This window comes from Rhinatrema bivittatum, chromosome 10 (genome assembly GCF_901001135.1).
Source record: "Rhinatrema bivittatum chromosome 10, aRhiBiv1.1, whole genome shotgun sequence".
Taxonomy (NCBI): domain Eukaryota; kingdom Metazoa; phylum Chordata; class Amphibia; order Gymnophiona; family Rhinatrematidae; genus Rhinatrema; species Rhinatrema bivittatum.
Window position 1 is genome coordinate 127,898,159 of NC_042624.1, and position 18,713 is coordinate 127,916,871.

Below are 18,713 nucleotides of genomic sequence, written 5' to 3' on the forward strand. Positions count from 1 at the left end.
TCTGCGATAGAAGCGCCACGCAGGGGACGTGGTCCACGGTGGAGGCGAAGTGGTCAATCAACCGTCTGGAAACCAGAGCGGTCCAGCTAGCTCTGCGACATTTCCTCCCGCTTCTTCGGAACCGGGAAGTCAGAATCCTATCGGACAACGCTACCACCGTGGCCTACATCAACCGACAAGGAGGCACGCGCAGCCCGCAGGTCGCGCTCGATGCGGCGCTGCTGATGCAATGGGCGGAGCGTCATCTCGTCCGTCTAGCGGCCTCGCACATCGCCGGTGTGGACAACGTCCAGGCGGACTTCCTCAGTAGTCAACTGCTGGACCCCGGAGAGTGGTCTCTCTCCGACAAAGCGATGCAACTTCTCATCCATCGGTGGGGGGCCCCCCACTTGGATCTGATGGCGTCCGCTCTCAACGCCAAGGCTCCACGCTTCTTCAGTCGCCAGAGAGAGCGCGGCGCGGAGGGAGTGGATGCCCTGGTCCTCCCGTGGCCGCCACATCTTCTGCTCTACGGTTTTCCACCATGGCCCTGGTGGGCAGGATGCTCCGCAGAATAGAAAGCCATCAGGGGACCGTGGTTTTCGTCGCCCCAGAATGGCCCAGGCGACCCTGGTTTGCGGACCTGCTACAGCTGGTGATCGACGGGCCAATCAGGCTGGGGCACCTCCCCCAGCTCCTACATCAGGGCCCGGTATTTTTCGAGCAGGCAGAACTCTTCTGTCTTGCGGCCTGGCTTTTGAGAGGCGCCGCCTCCGGCGTTGGGGCTACTCGGAGGCGGTAGTATCCACGCTATTGCGGGCACGAAAGACATCGACGTCGGCGGCCTATGTTCGAGTCTGGAAGGTGTTCGAGCTGTGGTGTACCAGCCAGGCCACGAGACCCGCTAAGGCTTCTGTACCTCAGATCCTTCAGTTTCTATAGGCGGGGGTGGAAAAAGGGCTCGCCTATACTTCACTACGGGTTCAGGTGGCCGCCCTTGGCTCGCTGTTGAGCGATGGGGGCTCTCTTCTACAGTATCCTGACATTGCTCGTTTTCTCAAGGGTGTCAAGCATATGCGTCCTCCGTTACGGGACCCTTGTCCCTCCTGGAGTCTTAACCTTGTGCTTCGCTCCCTGTCGGGACCACCGTTCGAGCCACTGCGCAGCGCAACGATAAAGGATCTCACTCTCAAGACTGTATTTCTTGTGGCCATCTGTTCCGCTCGACGCATCTCGGAGCTGCAGGCTCTGTCGTGTAGAGAGCCCTATCTCCGTTTCTCCAACTCTGGAGTTTCGCTTCGCACCGTTCCCTCCTTCCTTCCGAAGGTGGTTTCTGCATTCCATGTGAACCAGACGGTGGAGTTGCCGTCCTTCTCTTCCTCAGAGCCGAAGTCTCTCCGTCTCTTGAATGTCAAGCGCACTCTGCGCCTCTATCTGGAGGCTACAAATGAGTTCCGGACCTCTGACTATCTCTTCGTACTCTGGGCCGGTCCTAAGAAGGGGTCTCAGGCCTTGAAGACTACCATTGCCAGATGGCTGAAGGCCGGCATTGCTGCTTCCTACATTGGGGCGGGTCGGACTCCCCCACCCGGAATCGTAGCGCATTCTACACGTTCTCAGGCGGCTTCCTGGGCGGAGGTTCGCTCGGTATCCTCGCAGGAAATTTGTAGGGCAGCCACCTGGAAATCGTTACACACGTTCTCGAGGCACTATCGTCTGCACCTCGCCTCTTCGGTCTCTGGACACTTTGGCGAGCAGGTTCTCCGAGCAGGCCTCGCAGGACCCCACCCGATTTAGGGAAGCTTGGGTACCTCCCACTGTCTGGACTGATCCAGGTACGTACAGGGAAAAGAAAATTATTACTTACCTGCTAATTTTCGTTCCTGTAGTACCATGGATCAGTCCAGACGCCCACCGCGTTTGGGTTCTTGATCCTGCTCAGCTCTGCGCTACTTCTTGCTCGCAGTGTTCTGTGCCTTCACAGTCGTTTCTTTTCGCTGTTTTTCACAGCTCCCTACAAGTTGGTAGGATGTTTGCAGTTACTTGTTGCGGTTACAATTGTTTTCATTATCTGTTTCCACAAACTTGATCCTTCGGGGGTTTCTACTCTGGCTTTGATATACTCGATACTGAACTCCTGCAGAGGGGGTAGTAGTATATATGGATACGCCCCCTCAAAGCTTGTACTGACTCCATCTGCTGGATTGGGGACATAACCCACTGTCTGGACTGATCCATGGTACTACAGGAACGAAAATTAGCAGGTAAGTAATAATTTTCTTTTCTACTGATTTCTTTCCCATGGAAAAGTTTGTCGATTGTGCATCATTAAAACCTTTCAAGTATCTGAAGGTCTGTTTCATATCTCCAAGATCCCTTGGAAGAAGGGTAAATTCCCCTAGGATGAGAAGCAAATTGAACCATGTTACAGTTCTTTCATAGAGATGAATTGCTCTCCCAAACCCTGAAAACGCTGGGAGCTCCTGGAGCGGAATCTATGATGGAACCAAAGAAGAATCCCATTCTGATTTCCTTGCGAAAAGCCTCTTGCTACTTCCCAGTACTGGAAGCCATCCAGGAGTTGATTGACTTGGAATGGGATGCCCCACAAGCAAGTTTTAAAGGGGGCCGGGCATTAGACGCTCTATATCCGCTGGATCCAGTTGTGAGAGACCGTTTGCGTTTCCCTAAAGTGGATGCACTGGTCTGCGCTGTCTCTAAGCGAACAACTATCCTAGTGGAGGGAGGAGCAGCCTTAAAGGATGCGAATGATAGACAATTGGAGTCTATCCTTAAACAACAGTTTTGTTAGGAACTGGGGAACCTTTTGGGGAAGGGGGAGTCTCTTCTGAAGGGATGGGCTCCACCTTAACCAGGGTGGAACCAGACTGCTGGCGCTAACCTTTAAAAAGGAGATAGAGCAGCTTTTAAACTAGAACAAAGGGGAAAGCCGACAGTCGCTCAGCAGCGCATGGTTCGGAGAGAGTTATCTTCAAAGGATACTAATGATGCATTAGAATTAGGGCATCCCGACAGTGAGGTTCCAATACTAAGAAAAGTAGTCCAAGTGCCTGTAACTAAAAACTCACCTGAGCTAAAAATTCTAACTTATCCCTATCAATTAAAAAGCAGAATGAAAATACAAACAAAAAACAAACTTTGAAATGTTTGTATGCTAATGCCAGAAGTCTAAGAAGTAAGATGGGAGAATTAGAATGTATAGCAGTGAATGATGACATAGACTTAATTGGCATCTCAGAGACATGGTGGAAAGAGGACAACCAATGGGACAGTGCTATACCGGGGTACAAATTATATCGCAATGACAGAGAGGAGCACCCAGGAGGAGGTGTGGCGCTTTATGTCCGGGATGGCATAGAGTCCAACAGGATAAACATCCTGCATGAGACTAAATGCACAATTGAATCTTTATGGGTAGAAATCCCTTGTGTGTCGGGCAAGACTATAGTGATAGGGGTATACTACCGTCCACCTGGTCAAGATGGTGAGACTGATAGTGAAATGCTAAGAGAAATTAGGGAAGCTAACCAAATTGGTAGTGCAGTAATAATGGGAGACTTCAATTACCCCAATATTGACTGGGTAAATGTATCATCGGTACATGCTAGAGTTATAAAGTTCCTGGATGGAATAAATGACATTTTTATGGAGCAATTGGTCCAGGAACGGTGGTGGGGCCACTTGACAATAGTGATCATAATATGATCAAATTTGAATTAATGACTGGAAGGGGGGACCGTAAGCAAATCCATGGCTCTAGTGCTAAACTTTCAAAAGGAAAACTTTGATAAAATGAGAAAAATTGTAAGAAAAAAACTGAAAGGAGCAGCTACAAAGGTAAAAAGTGTGCAAGAGGAGGACCGGAAGGCTCATCTGCATACTGCTCCCAGCATCCCCCAGGAGAGGAGTCCAGAGGTCACCGCGAGCGATCCAGGGATTGACTTCCACAGCCCCAGTTTCAGAAATTTTTGGACTTATAAATGTTTCGTGAAAGGTGAAATAGAGGGATATATTATTTAGAGTTTGTGTGTGTCTGAGGTAATAAGCAAGCCAGAGATAGTTCATTCTAGTGTCTGTCTTTCCCACCCACTCAACCCTTAATTTTTAGGCACGAGACACTTTCTCATTAAAAATCAATCAGGGTCTTATCTAAATCATACTATTGTACCAGCCATTATTGAAAGTTTGATCATCCCCTTGTAGGACATTAGCTGATTAACTAGAATATTCACCTGTAAATTTAAAGTACTCTCATTCCAACTCCCTTAGTATCCTAAACTTAACGAGGAACTCAATAAAACTAAGATGAAGGCAGCAGTCCAGCAGCAAGAGGCAGGCTTTCCAGTCTTTTGCATTGAGTGTCACATGTATGATTTTTTACCTGCCAGTGAGAGATTGTATGTGTGCACTCGGTGCAAAGAGCTCCTGACTCTCAGGGAACGAGTCCGATCTCTGGAGAGTTTGAAAATGAATCTATTCCTTGAGCAGTGTAGTACAGTGTTGAATTACTGGGTTCAAAGTTCATCTGTAGATCTAAAATGCTTCTGGCCATGCGGAATGTATTTTTTCACATGTCTTTTTAAAAGAAGTGGATATTTTTTTCTGTTTCTTATTGTTCTTCAAATGGCAAGCAATTCAGTAAGGCACAAGCTGTAGGTCCAAATTCTGTAAATCCTTCAGAGAGCGTGAACTGACTTGCCAAGGTCACGAGGAGCATCTGTGAAGCAAGATTTGAACTCTGTCTTCTCTTGGTCCTCTGCCCAGTACTTTTAACCACTAGACTACTCCACGTTTTGTCCAATATTGGTCTTATATGTACAGAGAGAGAGACAGACTGATGGGAGGAACGACATAGAATTGTGTGGTATCATTTTTATTTATTTAAAATCACTTAGGTCCCACTCCGAAGTTACTGAAGAACAGGGTGAAAGCCATTCCTCAGAATGCTGATTGTTTTTTCTTTTTATAGGAAGGCCTGCACCTGTGTCTAACTGAACTGAAGAGAGACCTGGCATGGGTGGAAAGATTAGATGTGACCACTAGTCTGACACCGTTGTTAGCACCAGTCTTGGTAGGGCACTCACAGGGCCAAGCTCCTATGACAGAAAAGTCCAAAATGGATGCAGAAGATGACTTCCAGAGAGAGATAAGCTTGTGAGTTTCAGACTAGGACACTAAAGGGAGGGGACTGTCACAGAACATAAGAACCTGCCATACTGGGTCAGACCAAGGGTCCATCAAGCCCAGCATCCTGTTTCCAACAGAGGCCAAACCAGGGTTACAATTTCCTGGGAAATGCTCAAATAGTAAATAGACTGACAGGCTCTCCTAATTCCAATAGTGCAGTAATAATGTGAGACTCCAATTACCCCAATGTTGACTGGGTAAGTGAAACATCAGGGCATGCTAGAGAGAGAAAGTTCCTGGATGGAATAAAAGTCAGTTTTATGGAGCAAAACCTCATCAGGAACTGATGAGGGAGCAATTTTAGATTTAATTCTGAATGGAACACAGTATTTTTTGAGAGAGGTAATAGTGTTGGGGCCGTGTGGCAATAGTGATCATAATATGATCAAATTTGAATTAATGATTGGAAGGGGGAAGGTATGTAAATCCATGGCTCTAGCACTAAACTTTGAAAATGGAAACTGTAATAAAATGAGAAAAATAGTTGGGAAAAAACTGAAAAGAGCAGCTACAAAGGTAAAAAATGTGCAACAGGCATGGACATTGTTTAAAAAAAATACCATCCTAGAAGCACAGACCAGATGTATTCCAGACATTAAGAAAGGTGGAAGGAAGGCAAAACGATTACCGGCATGGTTAAAGGGGGAGGTGAAAGAAGCTATTTTAGCCAAAAGATCTTCTTTCAAAAACTGGAAGAAGGATCCTTCAGAAGAAAATAGGATAAAGCATAAACATTGGCAAGTTAAGTGTAAGACATTGATAAGACAGGCTAAGAGAGAATTTGAAAAGAAGTTGGCCATGGAGGTGAAAACTTAGGATAAAAACTTTAAAAAATATATCCGAAGCAGAAAGCCTACAAGGGAGTGGGTTGGTCCGTTAGATGATCGAGGGGTTAAAGGGGCACTTAGAGAAGATAAGGCCATCGCGGAAAGATTAAATGATTTCTTTGCTTCGGTGTTTACTGAAGAGGATGTTGGGGAGATACCCCTTCTGGAGAAGGTTTTTATGGCTGATGATTCTGATCAACTGAAACAAATCACGGTGAAACTGGAAGATGTGGACTGGAGATTTAGTTCTGAAAGAACTAAAAAATGAAATTTCAGAACTATTAGGTTACAAATTTTTACTATCATTAAAATCTTCTAATGTACCTGAAGATTGGAAGATGGCCAAAGTAACCCCAATATTTAAAAAGGGCTCCAGGGGTGATCCAGGAAACTACAGACTGGTGAGCCTGACTTCAGTGCCGAGAAAAATCGTGGAAACTATTATAAAGAATAAAATCACAAAACATTTAGATAGTCATGGTTTGATGGGACACAGCCAGCATGGATTTACCCAAGGGAAGTCTTGCCTCACAAATCTCCTACATTGTTTTGAAGGGGTGAATAAACATGTGGACAAAGGTGAAGGCATTTGACAAAGTCCCTCATGAGAGGCTTCTAAAAAAAACTAAAAAGTCATGGGATAGGAGGAGCTGTCCTTTTGTGGATTGCAAGTTGGTTAAAAGACAGGAAACGGTGTTTGCGGCTCCGATAATGTGAATCCATTCCTGTTATATCTTAATGTTGTTTACTTGTAACGTGCATAATAAAAATTTAAATTAAAAACAATAAAAGAAAAGACAGGAAACAGAGAGTAGGATTAAATGGTCAGTTTTCACAGTGCTAAAAAGTAAACAGTGGAGTGCCTCAGGGATCTGTACTTGGACCAGTGCTTTTCAATATATTTATAAATGATCTGCAAAGGGGTACGATGAGTGAGGTGATCATATTTGCGGATGACACTTATTATGCAGAATAATTAAATCTCAAGCGGATCGTGATGAATTGCAGGAGGATCTTGTGAGACTGGAAGATTGGGCTTCCAAATGGCAGATGAAGTTTAACGTGGCCAAGTGCAAAGTGATGCATATAAGGAACAATAACCATTGCTGTAGTTACATAATGTAGGTTCCATATTATGAGCTACCATCCAGGAAAAAGATCTAGGCATCATAGTGGATAACACATTGAAATCATCAGCCCAGTGTGCTGCGGCAGTCAAAAAAGCAAACAATGTTAGGAATTATTAGAAAGAGAAAGGTGAATTAAACGGAAAATGTCATAATGCTTCTGTATCGCTTCATGGTAAGACTGCACCTTGAGTACTGTGTACAATTCTGGTCGCTGCATCTCAAAAAAGATATAGCTGCACTGGAGAAAGTGCAGAGAAGGGCAACCAAAATGATAAAGGGGATGGAACAGCTCCCCTATGAGGAAAGGTTAAAGTTCCCTGTACGTACCTGGATCAGTCCAGACAGTGGGTTATGTCCCCAATCCAGCAGATGGAGTCAGCCAAAGCTTTGAGGGGGCGTCACCAGGAGTGCTACTACCCCCTCTGCAGGAGTTCAGTATCTTCTGACTCCAGCAGATGCGAGTAGTGAATCCGGGTTGCTCCCGATTACCTCAGGCAGTTCTTGTATTTCTTCTCTGATTTGCTTTTCTCTCTGCCTACTTCTTTTTGGATCAAGTTTGTTTAAAAAAAAAAAAAAAAAAAAGTTTAGAAGGCTCTAATTGGGAGGCGTGGCTTCCCTCGGTGTTTGTCTTGCTCTCTCTTCTTCTTCTCTCCTTGCGAGCGGGGTAGGTAAGTGTTGTTTTGCCTTTACTTTTCTCCTTGCTTGCAGCTGATCTTCGACGGAGGGGCTCGCGGAGGACATTAGGACCGGCCCCTCCGCGTTTTCTCTCCCTTGCCCGCGGCCATCTTCGCGGCTCCTCGTGGGCTGCAGAGGCAGGCAGGGAGAGCGTCGTCGGCGGGTCGCGCGGCCAGGAGGCCCCCCCGCGGTGCCGTTTTTCTTCCTTTCGGGTTGTGCAGGCCGTCTGGGCCCCCTCCCGCAGCGGCGCTCCCGTTCTCGGCCCCCCCCGAGGCTCTGCCGGGTGGTTTATTCTGCCGGGCCTGTTTTTCCTGCTCAGCCCCGATGCCGCGGCCAGAGCGCTGCTCTGCTTGCGGCGAGCTGGGCTCGCGGATCTCGAGGGAGGGCATTTGTGCGAGGTGTCTCCCCGGGGGGGAGGGCACCTCGCGGCCCCTCATCGATTTCCCCCGCTTAGCAGGTCTGCCCGGGCGGCGGGGGCCGGCCCCTCCCCCATTCCTGGCGGGAACGGCGGCCATTTTACACTCTGCACCCCCTGAAGGGGAACAGACGGCGCTTGGGACCGGGGATGAGGGGGAGTCCCCGCCACATTTACTCCCCGAATCGGACCCGGAGACAGTCCCACCGGGGGCCCCCCCCTCGGAGCCCCCCTCCGGGAGACAGGGGTTTTCCCCAGAGTTTATACTTTTGCTGCACACGGCATATCTGCAGAGCCTTGAGCCTCCCACGGGGCCTCCTCCACACAAGATACCGCGGCCCTCCCTACCTGCGGGGGCCCCTCTGCCTCCCCCGGCCCCCCCCGCTCCGGCGGGTGTGGGGGCCCCCCTCCCTCCCGCTCGCGCCCGGCTCCCGGGAAGCTCGGGGACTGCGGGCACAGGACCAGGTTCCCCTGGATCGGATCCGGCAGACCCGGGTCAAGGGGACTCCACTTCAGAAGGTGATGATCCGCACACGCTGCGTCTGTTCCAGAGGGAAGAGCTGGAGGACCTCCTGCCACAGGTTATTAAGGAGTTGGACCTCGATCCACCACCGGAGCCGCCCGCGCCCGTAGCGCCCGCTGTGGTCACTTCCTCTAGGAAGGGGGATCCGGTCTTGGCAGCCCGGAGGCCGAGGGCTCGGGCTTTTCCCATTCATGATTCTTTCCTCCAGCTTCTCACCGGGGAGTGGGATGCCCCGGAAGCTTCCTTCAAGGGCAGCCGGACCATGGAGAGGCTCTACCCACTGCCGGACGATTTTCTCGATCTCATCAAGGTACCGAAAGTGGACTCCGCGGTGACAGCGGTCACGAAGAGGACAACCATCCCAGTGACAGGGGGTGCGGCCTTACGAGACGCACAAGATCGCAAGTTGGAGGTCTTCCTCAAGCGGGTCTTCGAGGTCTCCGCGGTAGGCTTGCGGGCGGTGATGTGTAGCTCGCTGGTTCAGCGGGCCAGCCTTCTCTGGGTTCAACAACTGCTCACCTCTCAGGTCCTACCGGCTGGGGAGGCCGCCCAGGCGGATAGACTGGAAGCGGCGGTTGCTTATGGCGCTGACGCCTCCTATGACCTGTTTCGGGTCCTCGCCCGCTCCATGGCCTCGGTGGTAGCGGCACGGCGCCTTCTATGGCTCCGCAACTGGGCGGCGGACACATCCTCCAAGTCGAGCCTGGGCTCCCTGCCCTTCAGGGGCAAGTTCCTGTTCGGGGAGGATTTGGATCAAATCATCAAGACGCTGGGGGAAAATGCGGTTCATCGCCTGCCGGAGGACAGGTATCGTTCCACCAGGACTTTTCCGTCCTCTCGGACCAGAGCCAGGGCGCAACGGCGCTACCGGAACTACAGACCGGCGGCAACCAGGCCCTCTGCCCCCAGGTCTCAGCCCTGGTCTCGCTCCTTTCGCGGGCGCCGCCCCGCGCGTCCCGCCCCCGCAGCTGGACAACCTCCGCCCAAGTCCTCGCAATGATGTTCAGCTCGCCCACTCCGCCGTCCCCAGGATCGGGGGGCGACTGGCGTTCTTCTACGAGGAGTGGGCGCGAATCACCTCGGATCAGTGGGTCTTGGACACCATCGGACAAGGTTACGCGTTGGAGTTTGTACGCGCTCCAAAGGGACGGTTCATATTCTCCCCTTGCGGCTCGGACACCAAGCGACAGGCGGTGCAGTTGACCCTGGACAGACTTTGGGAGATAGGCGCCATTGCGCCCGTGCCCTTCGGAGAGGTGGGCTCGGGCCATTATTCCATCTACTTCGTGGTGCCAAAGAAGGACGGTTCCTACCGGCCCATTCTGGACTTGAAAGAAGTCAACAAATCACTTCGGGTGGTTCGGTTCCGCATGGAAACGCTGCGGTCCGTGATCGCGGCGGTGCATCGGGGGGAATTCCTGGCCTCCTTGGACCTGACGGAGGCCTACCTCCACATCCCCATTCGCCGGGAGCATCATTGTCTGCTACGGTTCAAGATCCTGGATCAACATTTCCAGTTTGTGGCTCTCCCGTTCGGGCTGGCAACGGCTCCGCGCACTTTCACCAAGATCATGGTGGTGGTAGCGGCTGCCTTGCGGAAGGAGGGGATCCTAGTTCATCCTTACCTGGACGATTGGCTCATTCGAGCGAAGTCTTTTCGGCATGGACAGGAGGCGGTGGCCAGAGTCATAGAGTTTCTGCAGTCCCTAGGATGGGTGGTGAACTTTTCCAAGAGCTCCCTGGTGCCCTCGCAGCGCTTGGATTTCCTGGGGGTGACCTTCGACACCCGTGTGGGCGCGGTCTTTCTACGCCAGGACAAGGCGCAAGCTCTACGGGAACACATACAACGGTTTTCTGCGTTATCGGTTCCCACCTCCTGGGACTACCTGCAGCTCCTAGGGGTGATGGGTTCCACCATCGACATGGTCCCTTGGGCATTTGCGCACCTCAGGCCTCTACAGAGAGCGCTTCTATCCCGCTGGAAGCCGCTTTCGCAGGACTACCAGGTGCTCCTTCCCCTACCGCTGTTTGCCAGAAACAGTCTGACCTGGTGGATGAATCCGGAGAATTTGGCCCGCGGCGTGTCTCTCGATCTGCCAAATTGGGTCGTGGTAACCACCGACGCCAGTCTTGTAGGCTGGGGAGCGGTCTGTGACCGCAGCGCCACGCAAGGAACGTGGTCCTCGGAGGAATCAAAGTGGTCCATCAATCTACTGGAGACCAGAGCGGTCAGATTAGCGCTCCAGCACTTCCTGCCTCTCCTCCAGAACCGGGAGGTCAGGATCTTATCGGACAATGCGACAACGGTGGCCTATATCAACCGGCAGGGCGGCACCCGCAGTCCGCAGGTCGCGCTCGAAACAGAGATGCTGATGCAGTGGGCGGAGCGGCATCTGGCCCGTCTGGCGGCCTCGCACATCGCGGGCGTGGACAACATCCAGGCCGATTACCTCAGCCGTCAGTTTTTGGACCCCGGGGAATGGTCCCTCTCCGACGAGGCGATGCAGCTGCTCGTTCGGCGGTGGGGATCCCCCCACCTCGACCTCATGGCGTCCGCACGAAACACCAAGGCTCCCCGGTTCTTCAGCCGCCGGAGAGAGCGGGGAGCGGAGGGCGTGGACGCTCTCGTACTCCCGTGGCCGGCCAACCTGCTCCTTTACGCGTTCCCGCCGTGGCCACTGGTGGGAAGACTACTCCGCCGCGTAGAGGTCCACCAGGGACCGGTGATCTTCGTCGCCCCGGAGTGGCCAAGACGACCTTGGTTTGCGGACCTGATCCAACTGGTGATCGACGGACCCATCCGTCTAGGACATCTCCCCCGCCTCCTTCACCAAGGCCCGGTATTTTTCGACCAGGCAGAACTCTTCTGTCTTGCGGCCTGGCTTTTGAGAGGCGCCGCCTCCGGCGCCGGGGCTACCAGGAGGCGGTAGTCTCAACACTGCTGCGTTCTCGGAAGACTTCGACGTCGGTAGCCTATGTGCGAGTCTGGAAGGTGTTCGAGCTGTGGTGTGCCGGCCTGAACACGAGTCCCGCTGAGGCTTCGGTTCCTCAGATACTTCAGTTCCTGCAAGCAGGGGTGGACAAGGGGCTTGCATACAACTCTCTCCGGGTTCAGGTGGCCGCCCTTGGCTCGCTCCTGCGGGACGGGGGATCCCGGCTACAACACCCGGATATTCTCCGTTTTCTCAAAGGGGTCAAACACATGCGGCCTCCGGTGCGGAATCCTTGTCCTTCCTGGAGTCTCAACCTGGTGCTACGGGCCATGTCTGGACCTCCGTTTGAACCACTGCGGAATGCGACGATCAAGGATCTCACTCTCAAGACGGTGTTTCTGGTGGCTATCTGCTCCGCTCGGCGCATCTCGGAGCTGCAGGCCCTGTCGTGCAGGGAACCCTACCTCCGGTTCTCGGACTCCGGGGTTTCGATTCGCACTGTTCCCTCCTTTCTCCCGAAGGTGGTGTCCGCGTTCCATGTGAATCAGACGGTGGAGCTCCCTTCCTTCTCCTCCTCGGAACCGAGGTCTCTCCGGCTTCTGGACGTCAAGCGCACCCTGCACCTCTATCTGGAGGCTACGAATGATTTCCGGACTTCTGACCATCTCTTCGTCCTCTGGTCCGGCCCTCGGAAGGGAGCTCAGGCCACGAAGACGACCATTGCCAGATGGTTGAAGGCTGGCATTGCCGCTTCCTACATTGGGGTGGGACGGACTCCCCCGCCCGGTATTGTTGCGCATTCTACACGCTCTCAGGCGGCCTCTTGGGCGGAGACCCGCTCGGTCTCCTCTCAAGAAATCTGTAGGGCAGCCACCTGGAAGTCGTTACACACGTTCTCCAGACACTATCGTCTTCACCTCGCTTCCTCGGTCTTTGGACACTTTGGTGAGCAGGTTCTACGAGCGGGTCTCGCAGGACCCCACCCGGTTTAGGGACGCTTGGGTACATCCCACTGTCTGGACTGATCCAGGTACGTACAGGGAAAAGAAAATTATTCCTTACCTGCTAATTTTCGTTCCTGTAGTACCATGGATCAGTCCAGACGCCCACCGCATTTGGGTCCTATTCCTGCTCGACGGGGTTTTTCTCATACGGGACGGTAGTATTTTCTGTCTCTCATGATTGCTCGGTTCTTCCCTGTTTTGTCACAGTTCTGTTTTGGGGTTGACACGCTGACCTTTTGTCCCCCCACCAGTTGGTGGGAAGGGTTCTACGGCTGATTGTTGCCGTTCATTAAACTTGATCCAATATGGGGGTGCTTGTTTTTACTCGGGCTTGGATATTCTCGATACTGAACTCCTGCAGAGGGGGTAGTAGCACTCCTGGTGACGCCCCCTCAAAGCTTTGGCTGACTCCATCTGCTGGATTGGGGACATAACCCACTGTCTGGACTGATCCATGGTACTACAGGAACGAAAATTAGCAGGTAAGGAATAATTTTCTTTTAGGGCTGTTCAGTTTGAGAAGAGACAACTGAGGGGGAGATATGATAGAAGTCTACAAAATCATGAAAGGACTTGAACAAGTTAATGTAAATCGGTTATTTACTCTCTCAGATAATAGAAGGACCAGGGAGCACTCCATGAAGTTAGCAAGTAGCTCATTTAAAACAAATTGAAGAAAATTCTTTTTCACTCAGCGCATAGTTAAACTCTGGAATTCATTGCCAGGGGATGTGGTTTCAGTAGTTAGTGTTTAATTAAGGTTTGGATAAATTCCTAGAAGTTAAATTCATAAACTGCTATAATGGTAATTAATAAGCAATAGTAGATTGTGATCTGTCTTAATGTTTGGGTACTTGCCAGATACTTATGACTTGGATTGGCCACTGTTGGAAACAGGATGCTGGGCTCGATGGACCCTTGGTCTGACCTAGTATGGCATTTCTTATGTTCTTATACAAGAAAGAAGGGTAAGCTGAATTAACCCATTTCATACCACTAGAAGGCAGGGGAGACTGGTGCAGCTCATCCATACTGAGAGGGAAAAAGAGGCTATGCGGCCTGCCCAGACTGAGTGAGAAGTAGACATGAGGGCATAGGCGTATGAGATTGGCAGTGGAAACTATGTGTGGTGGCGTTTTTTCAGCTCATAGTAGAAAATATATCAGCTGGGCAGTGGTAGGAGAATGTATGTTTGGGATTGGTGCGGTGGATTGGTAGTGCAATGTATATGTGAGATGTAAGCTGTAAAAGATATGTGGAGGACATGGGTAGTGTTGGTATAGATCATTGATAGAGTAATTATATGCTTGCCATTGATGCAAGGGACTCGTTATCTGGTGTTGATGCAGTGCACTGGTAGTGTAATATATCAGTGGGGCATTGAATGTAGAAATGTGGGCATTCATAGCAATATATTTGATGTCAGCAGATAAAGACCATTTGGCTTGCAGTATGTCTGATTGCCCCTGCTGTATTTAAGGATATCTTCCAGTTGCCCACCAAGATGACTCCTGCTTTTTGTCCTTAGAAGGGAACTGTAGCCATGAACCTGTTCCAGGTGCTAGGTAACAGCATATTATATCTGAGACTGAACCAAACACACTGCTGCCATTGTACTTTGGTTGATCTTGACACAGTCATAGCACCGCTTTTTGCAAGTCTGCTTTGTCATTGCCCCTCTTAGTCCCAGCTGGGAACCGGGTAGATGAATGTATTTGTTTCCATACCTAGGCCCTCATTCCTGTTCTTATCACTGCTCTCTGGAGCATGTTTACATTCTATTATGGTTTGGTTGCTCCCAAGTATTCAATAAATGAACAGAACTGCTTGTGTAAAGCATTAGGTAGTAGCAGGTAAATCAAAGGTATTAGCATGGGGCAGTAGCAAAGCAGGAATGTTAGCATGGAGCATTGATAATTTGATGTATTTACAGGCGCAATAGCACAGGGTACTCGTAGTGGCGTGTGTGATTGGGGTGCTAGTGCTGGATGCTGTAGCTTAATGTGAGGGATTGGCAGTGCAATGTATGCATGAGAGTGATAGCATAGGTTTGGTAGTAGAGTGTGTGATTGGGGTGCTAGTGCTGGATGCCGTAGCTTAATGTGAGGGATTGGCAGTGCAATGTATGCATGAGAGTGATAGCATAGGTTTGGTAGTAGAGTGTGTGATTGGGGTGCTAGTGCTGGATGCCGTAGCTTAATGTGAGGGATTGGCAGTGCAATGTATGCATGAGAGTGATAGCATAGGTTTGGTAGTAGAGTGTGTGATTGGGGTGCTAGTGCTGGATGCCGTAGCTTAATGTGAGGGATTGGCAGTGCAATGTATGCATGAGAGTGATAGCATAGGTTTGGTAGTAGAGTGTGTGATTGGGGTGCTAGTGCTGGATGCCGTAGCTTAATGTGAGGGATTGGCAGTGCAATGTATGCATGAGAGTGATAGCATAGGTTTGGTAGTAGAGTGTGTGATTGGGGTGCTAGTGCTGGATGCCGTAGCTTAATGTGAGGGATTGGCAGTGCAATGTATGCATGAGAGTGATAGCATAGGTTTGGTAGTAGAGTGTGTGATTGGGGTGCTAGTGCTGGATGCCGTAGCTTAATGTGAGGGATTGGCAGTGTATGCATGAGAGTGATAGCGCAGGTTTGGTAGTAGAGTGTGTGATTGGGGTGCTAGTGCTGGATGCCGTAGCTTAATGTGAGGGATTGGCAGTGCAATGTATGCATGAGAGTGATAGCATAGGTTTGGTAGTAGAGTGTATGTTTAGGGTGTCGTTGCAGGAAATTGGTAGCACAATATATCAGGAATCAGGATGTGGTAGTGGAATGCACTCCCCACTATCCCAACTGAGTGCAGTTTTAGTGTTTTGATTTCTTACAAGTTGTAAATATGGAGTTAAGCTTCAGAGAGTTTAACAAGGTTTGTTTTCTTTTTAAATCTTTCTCAGTTATCACCAAGCTCAAGCTACTGTGCTGCAGGCTTTACCTCGACTCCACCGACTTCGAATACCTACAAAGCGCCCAGAAGATTACTTTGCAGAAATGGCAAAGACAGACCAACACATGCAAAAAGTATGTGGCTGCTTCCCAGTCATGTAACAAACCCTTTCTCTTTCTTTTTCCTCTTCTCTCGTTCCCCTTTTCTCCTGTAGTTCTTTGGGAATCTCCCTCTCCCTCTGTTCTTGCTTATCTAACAGATTTTGCTATTATATTTTCACCTTAATTTTCTCTCCTTAGATTCGGCAAAAGCTTCAGGCCAAACAGGTGGCCATGGAGAAGTCTGAGAAAGCCAAGCAGTTGCGAGCCTTGAAGAAGTATGGCAAAAAGGTGGGAAGGAATAGAACTGGAGCATGAGCCTTCTGAAGGGATAAACCTAGAAAAGGAGCAATGGTCCATGCAGTCTCTGCCGCGCCATGCAGGGTGTCCCCAGGTATCAGGCAGTGCTGCTGGACGTGCTTTGCTTATGGTCCATCTGTACCCCAGGCAATTAGCACTGCACATCTTTATGTCAGGCATGTTAGAGGCAGGGTGCTGGGCTTCATGGACCATTTGTTTCACCCAGCATTGACACTTCTTTCATGATCCATAGTGATTTGTTTTGTTTTTTTTAACTGAGAACATCCTAAGTAGGTGACAAGAGCAAGAAATAGAATTCAGGAAAGACAAAATTGTCAGGAGATACAAAGGGGCCAATGTAATAAGCTGTGCTTTGAGATTGTGCTGAAATTCAGCATGCAGGGCTGATATATAAGTTACAACTTATCCAACTAAGTGAGGCTATTTTAAAATTCAGCCCTGCGTGGCATTCCAGGAAGAAGCTTAGCCAGATAAGTGGTGATATTCAGCTGCTATTTGGTTAACTTAGCTGGAAAAGTTAGATCTGCTATTCAGCAGGTCTAAAGTTAGCTCTTAAGTTAAAGTTAGCTGGTTAAGTTTATCTGGGTATATTCAGCTGTGCGGCCATGCTGCTGAATATCCCAGATAAGTTTATCCAGCTATCTTGAGTTGGATAGCAGCTGAGTATCGACCTCACAGTTTCTTAATACATACAATAAAAAATATTTTACTTTCCATGAAGTAAGCAAATGGTATGCTAATGCAGTGGAAGTTAAAAGAGCATGCGAGCCCAAGTTAAAATGTGCACTCAGCCTTTTGCATAATTTGGAGGTGGGGAGAATCTACACACAAGAAACACAAATTATGTTTTGTGTGCTTAAGACTTTTAAGCACAGAGTAAATGATTTGTGTACATAAATGTTGAGGTGGGAAAAGGAACAATTGAGGAGAGCAAGGCACAGCAGGAAGTTGTGAGAAAGGTACCAAGCTCCAGCTCCTTAAGCACAATCCTCCAGGTCTGCTTTAGAGGCTCTGGGAATGAATGATGTTAAATATTATAGTTATTACTTTCTAGTAAATTCTGAATTGTATTGGAAACCAATGCAGTGCCATCAAGGAGGGTGTTATTTGATTGTATTTCTTAAATCCTATAAATAGTCTTGCTGCGGCAATCTGAAGCAGTTGTAGTGGTTTTAAGTGACTTGCTGAAAGACCTAGAAGTAAGGAGTTGCAGTAGTCTAGGTTTGAGAATATTGGACCTTGTAACACTGTACGAAAGTCCACAACAGTTAATAGTGGTTTCAGTCTTTGTAGTACACGCAGTTTAACGTAACCTGTCTTAATCAATTTATTGATGAATCCAATTTCCTTTAACCATTGCCTTGAAAGCAGAGAGCAATGTTGGAGTGGCATCAAAAGTGTCAGGCTTAGTTATTAAGGGTAGTAAGCTCCACATCAGCTAGTTACCCCCATATTTATTTTGTTCCCAAAACCGTAAACCTTGGGGCCCTTGTTGGTTGCTGTCTGAATCCAATTCCCCTTTTCTCACTGCCGTTGAAGCAGAGAGCAATGATGGAGTTGCGTTAAGGGTAGCAACTGCCACACCAGCAAGTTAACCCCAGTTACCCCCATTCACTCTTTTTTCTTTATTGATCAAACCAGTACCGACTATGCTCCATCCGGTGGGGGGAAGAATTAGAAAGAAATAATTTATCTGGCACCAAATATTCCAGGACTTGTGGGTACTGAAAATTGTTCAGCATGGGTACGGTCTCAATTTTAACTGACAATCAGTGCTTCCTCAATCCACTGATCTGACTTCATGTACCTTCCCCACTTATGTCTGGAGATACGGCAATTATTGGCCCAGAGAGTTATACAGGAAGTTCCTCTCTCATAGTGAGGCAAAGGATTTTACTCTCAGTATTTCCTAATTCCCAAGACGTTTGGAGGCCTACACCCCATTCTGGACCTCCAGGATCTCAAAACAGTACATTTATCAGGAGAAATTCAAAATGACCTCGTTGGGCACCATTCTTCCCTTCATTCAATGGGGAGATTCGATGTGTTCTCTGGACCCCAAGGATGTCTATGCATACATCCCTAAACATCCTTTCTTTTGGTATTCTCTGCTTCTGGATGGAATCAGCACACTACCAATACAAAGCTTTTCCATTTTGACTTTTGGCTGCTCCCCTCTGAGTCTTCATAAAATGCCTTGCAATGGTAGTGGCCCACTTACGTCGCCAGGTAATTCTTGTATTTCTATACTTAGACGACTGGCTTCTAGTGTCCCCATCAGAAGTTTGTCTCCTGTGAGATCTAGCGACCATAATAGAAACCCAGCGGTCACTTGGGTTCCTCATAAACTTTGAGAAATCGATCCTAGTGCCCACTCAGCATCTTCAATTCATTGGGGCCATCAAAGACTAGGAGCAAGTAAGAGCATTCCTCCCTGTAGACAGAGCGACTGCATTAACCCGAATTGCCAACTCCCTGTTATCTTCCTCAGCCCTCACAGCACGCCACCTTCTAGTGCTTTTGAGACACATAGAAGAAGCAGTCCACATGGTCCCATTCAAATGCAAAGTCTTCAATGGACACTATACGCTCAATGGAATCAGCTCTTGCAGGCCTTCAATACATCCATCCGTCTCCCTCCAGAGATGAAGTCGGAAATGTATTGGTGA

At 49.4% G+C, this 18,713-nt stretch overlaps 1 protein-coding gene across 2 annotated transcripts in view; it reads left to right on the forward strand.

The window, feature by feature from the left end:
• LOC115100023 (probable rRNA-processing protein EBP2) overlaps window positions 1–18,713 on the forward strand; it is a 47,428-nt gene that overhangs the window by 13,639 nt on the left and 15,076 nt on the right. For both annotated transcript variants that reach the window (XM_029618156.1, XM_029618157.1), the window contains exons 4-6: window positions 4,970–5,154; window positions 15,636–15,759; window positions 15,925–16,014. In XM_029618156.1, coding sequence (XP_029474016.1) covers window positions 4,970–5,154; window positions 15,636–15,759; window positions 15,925–16,014 — 399 coding nt within the window. The remainder of the gene's footprint in view (window positions 1–4,969; window positions 5,155–15,635; window positions 15,760–15,924; window positions 16,015–18,713) is intronic.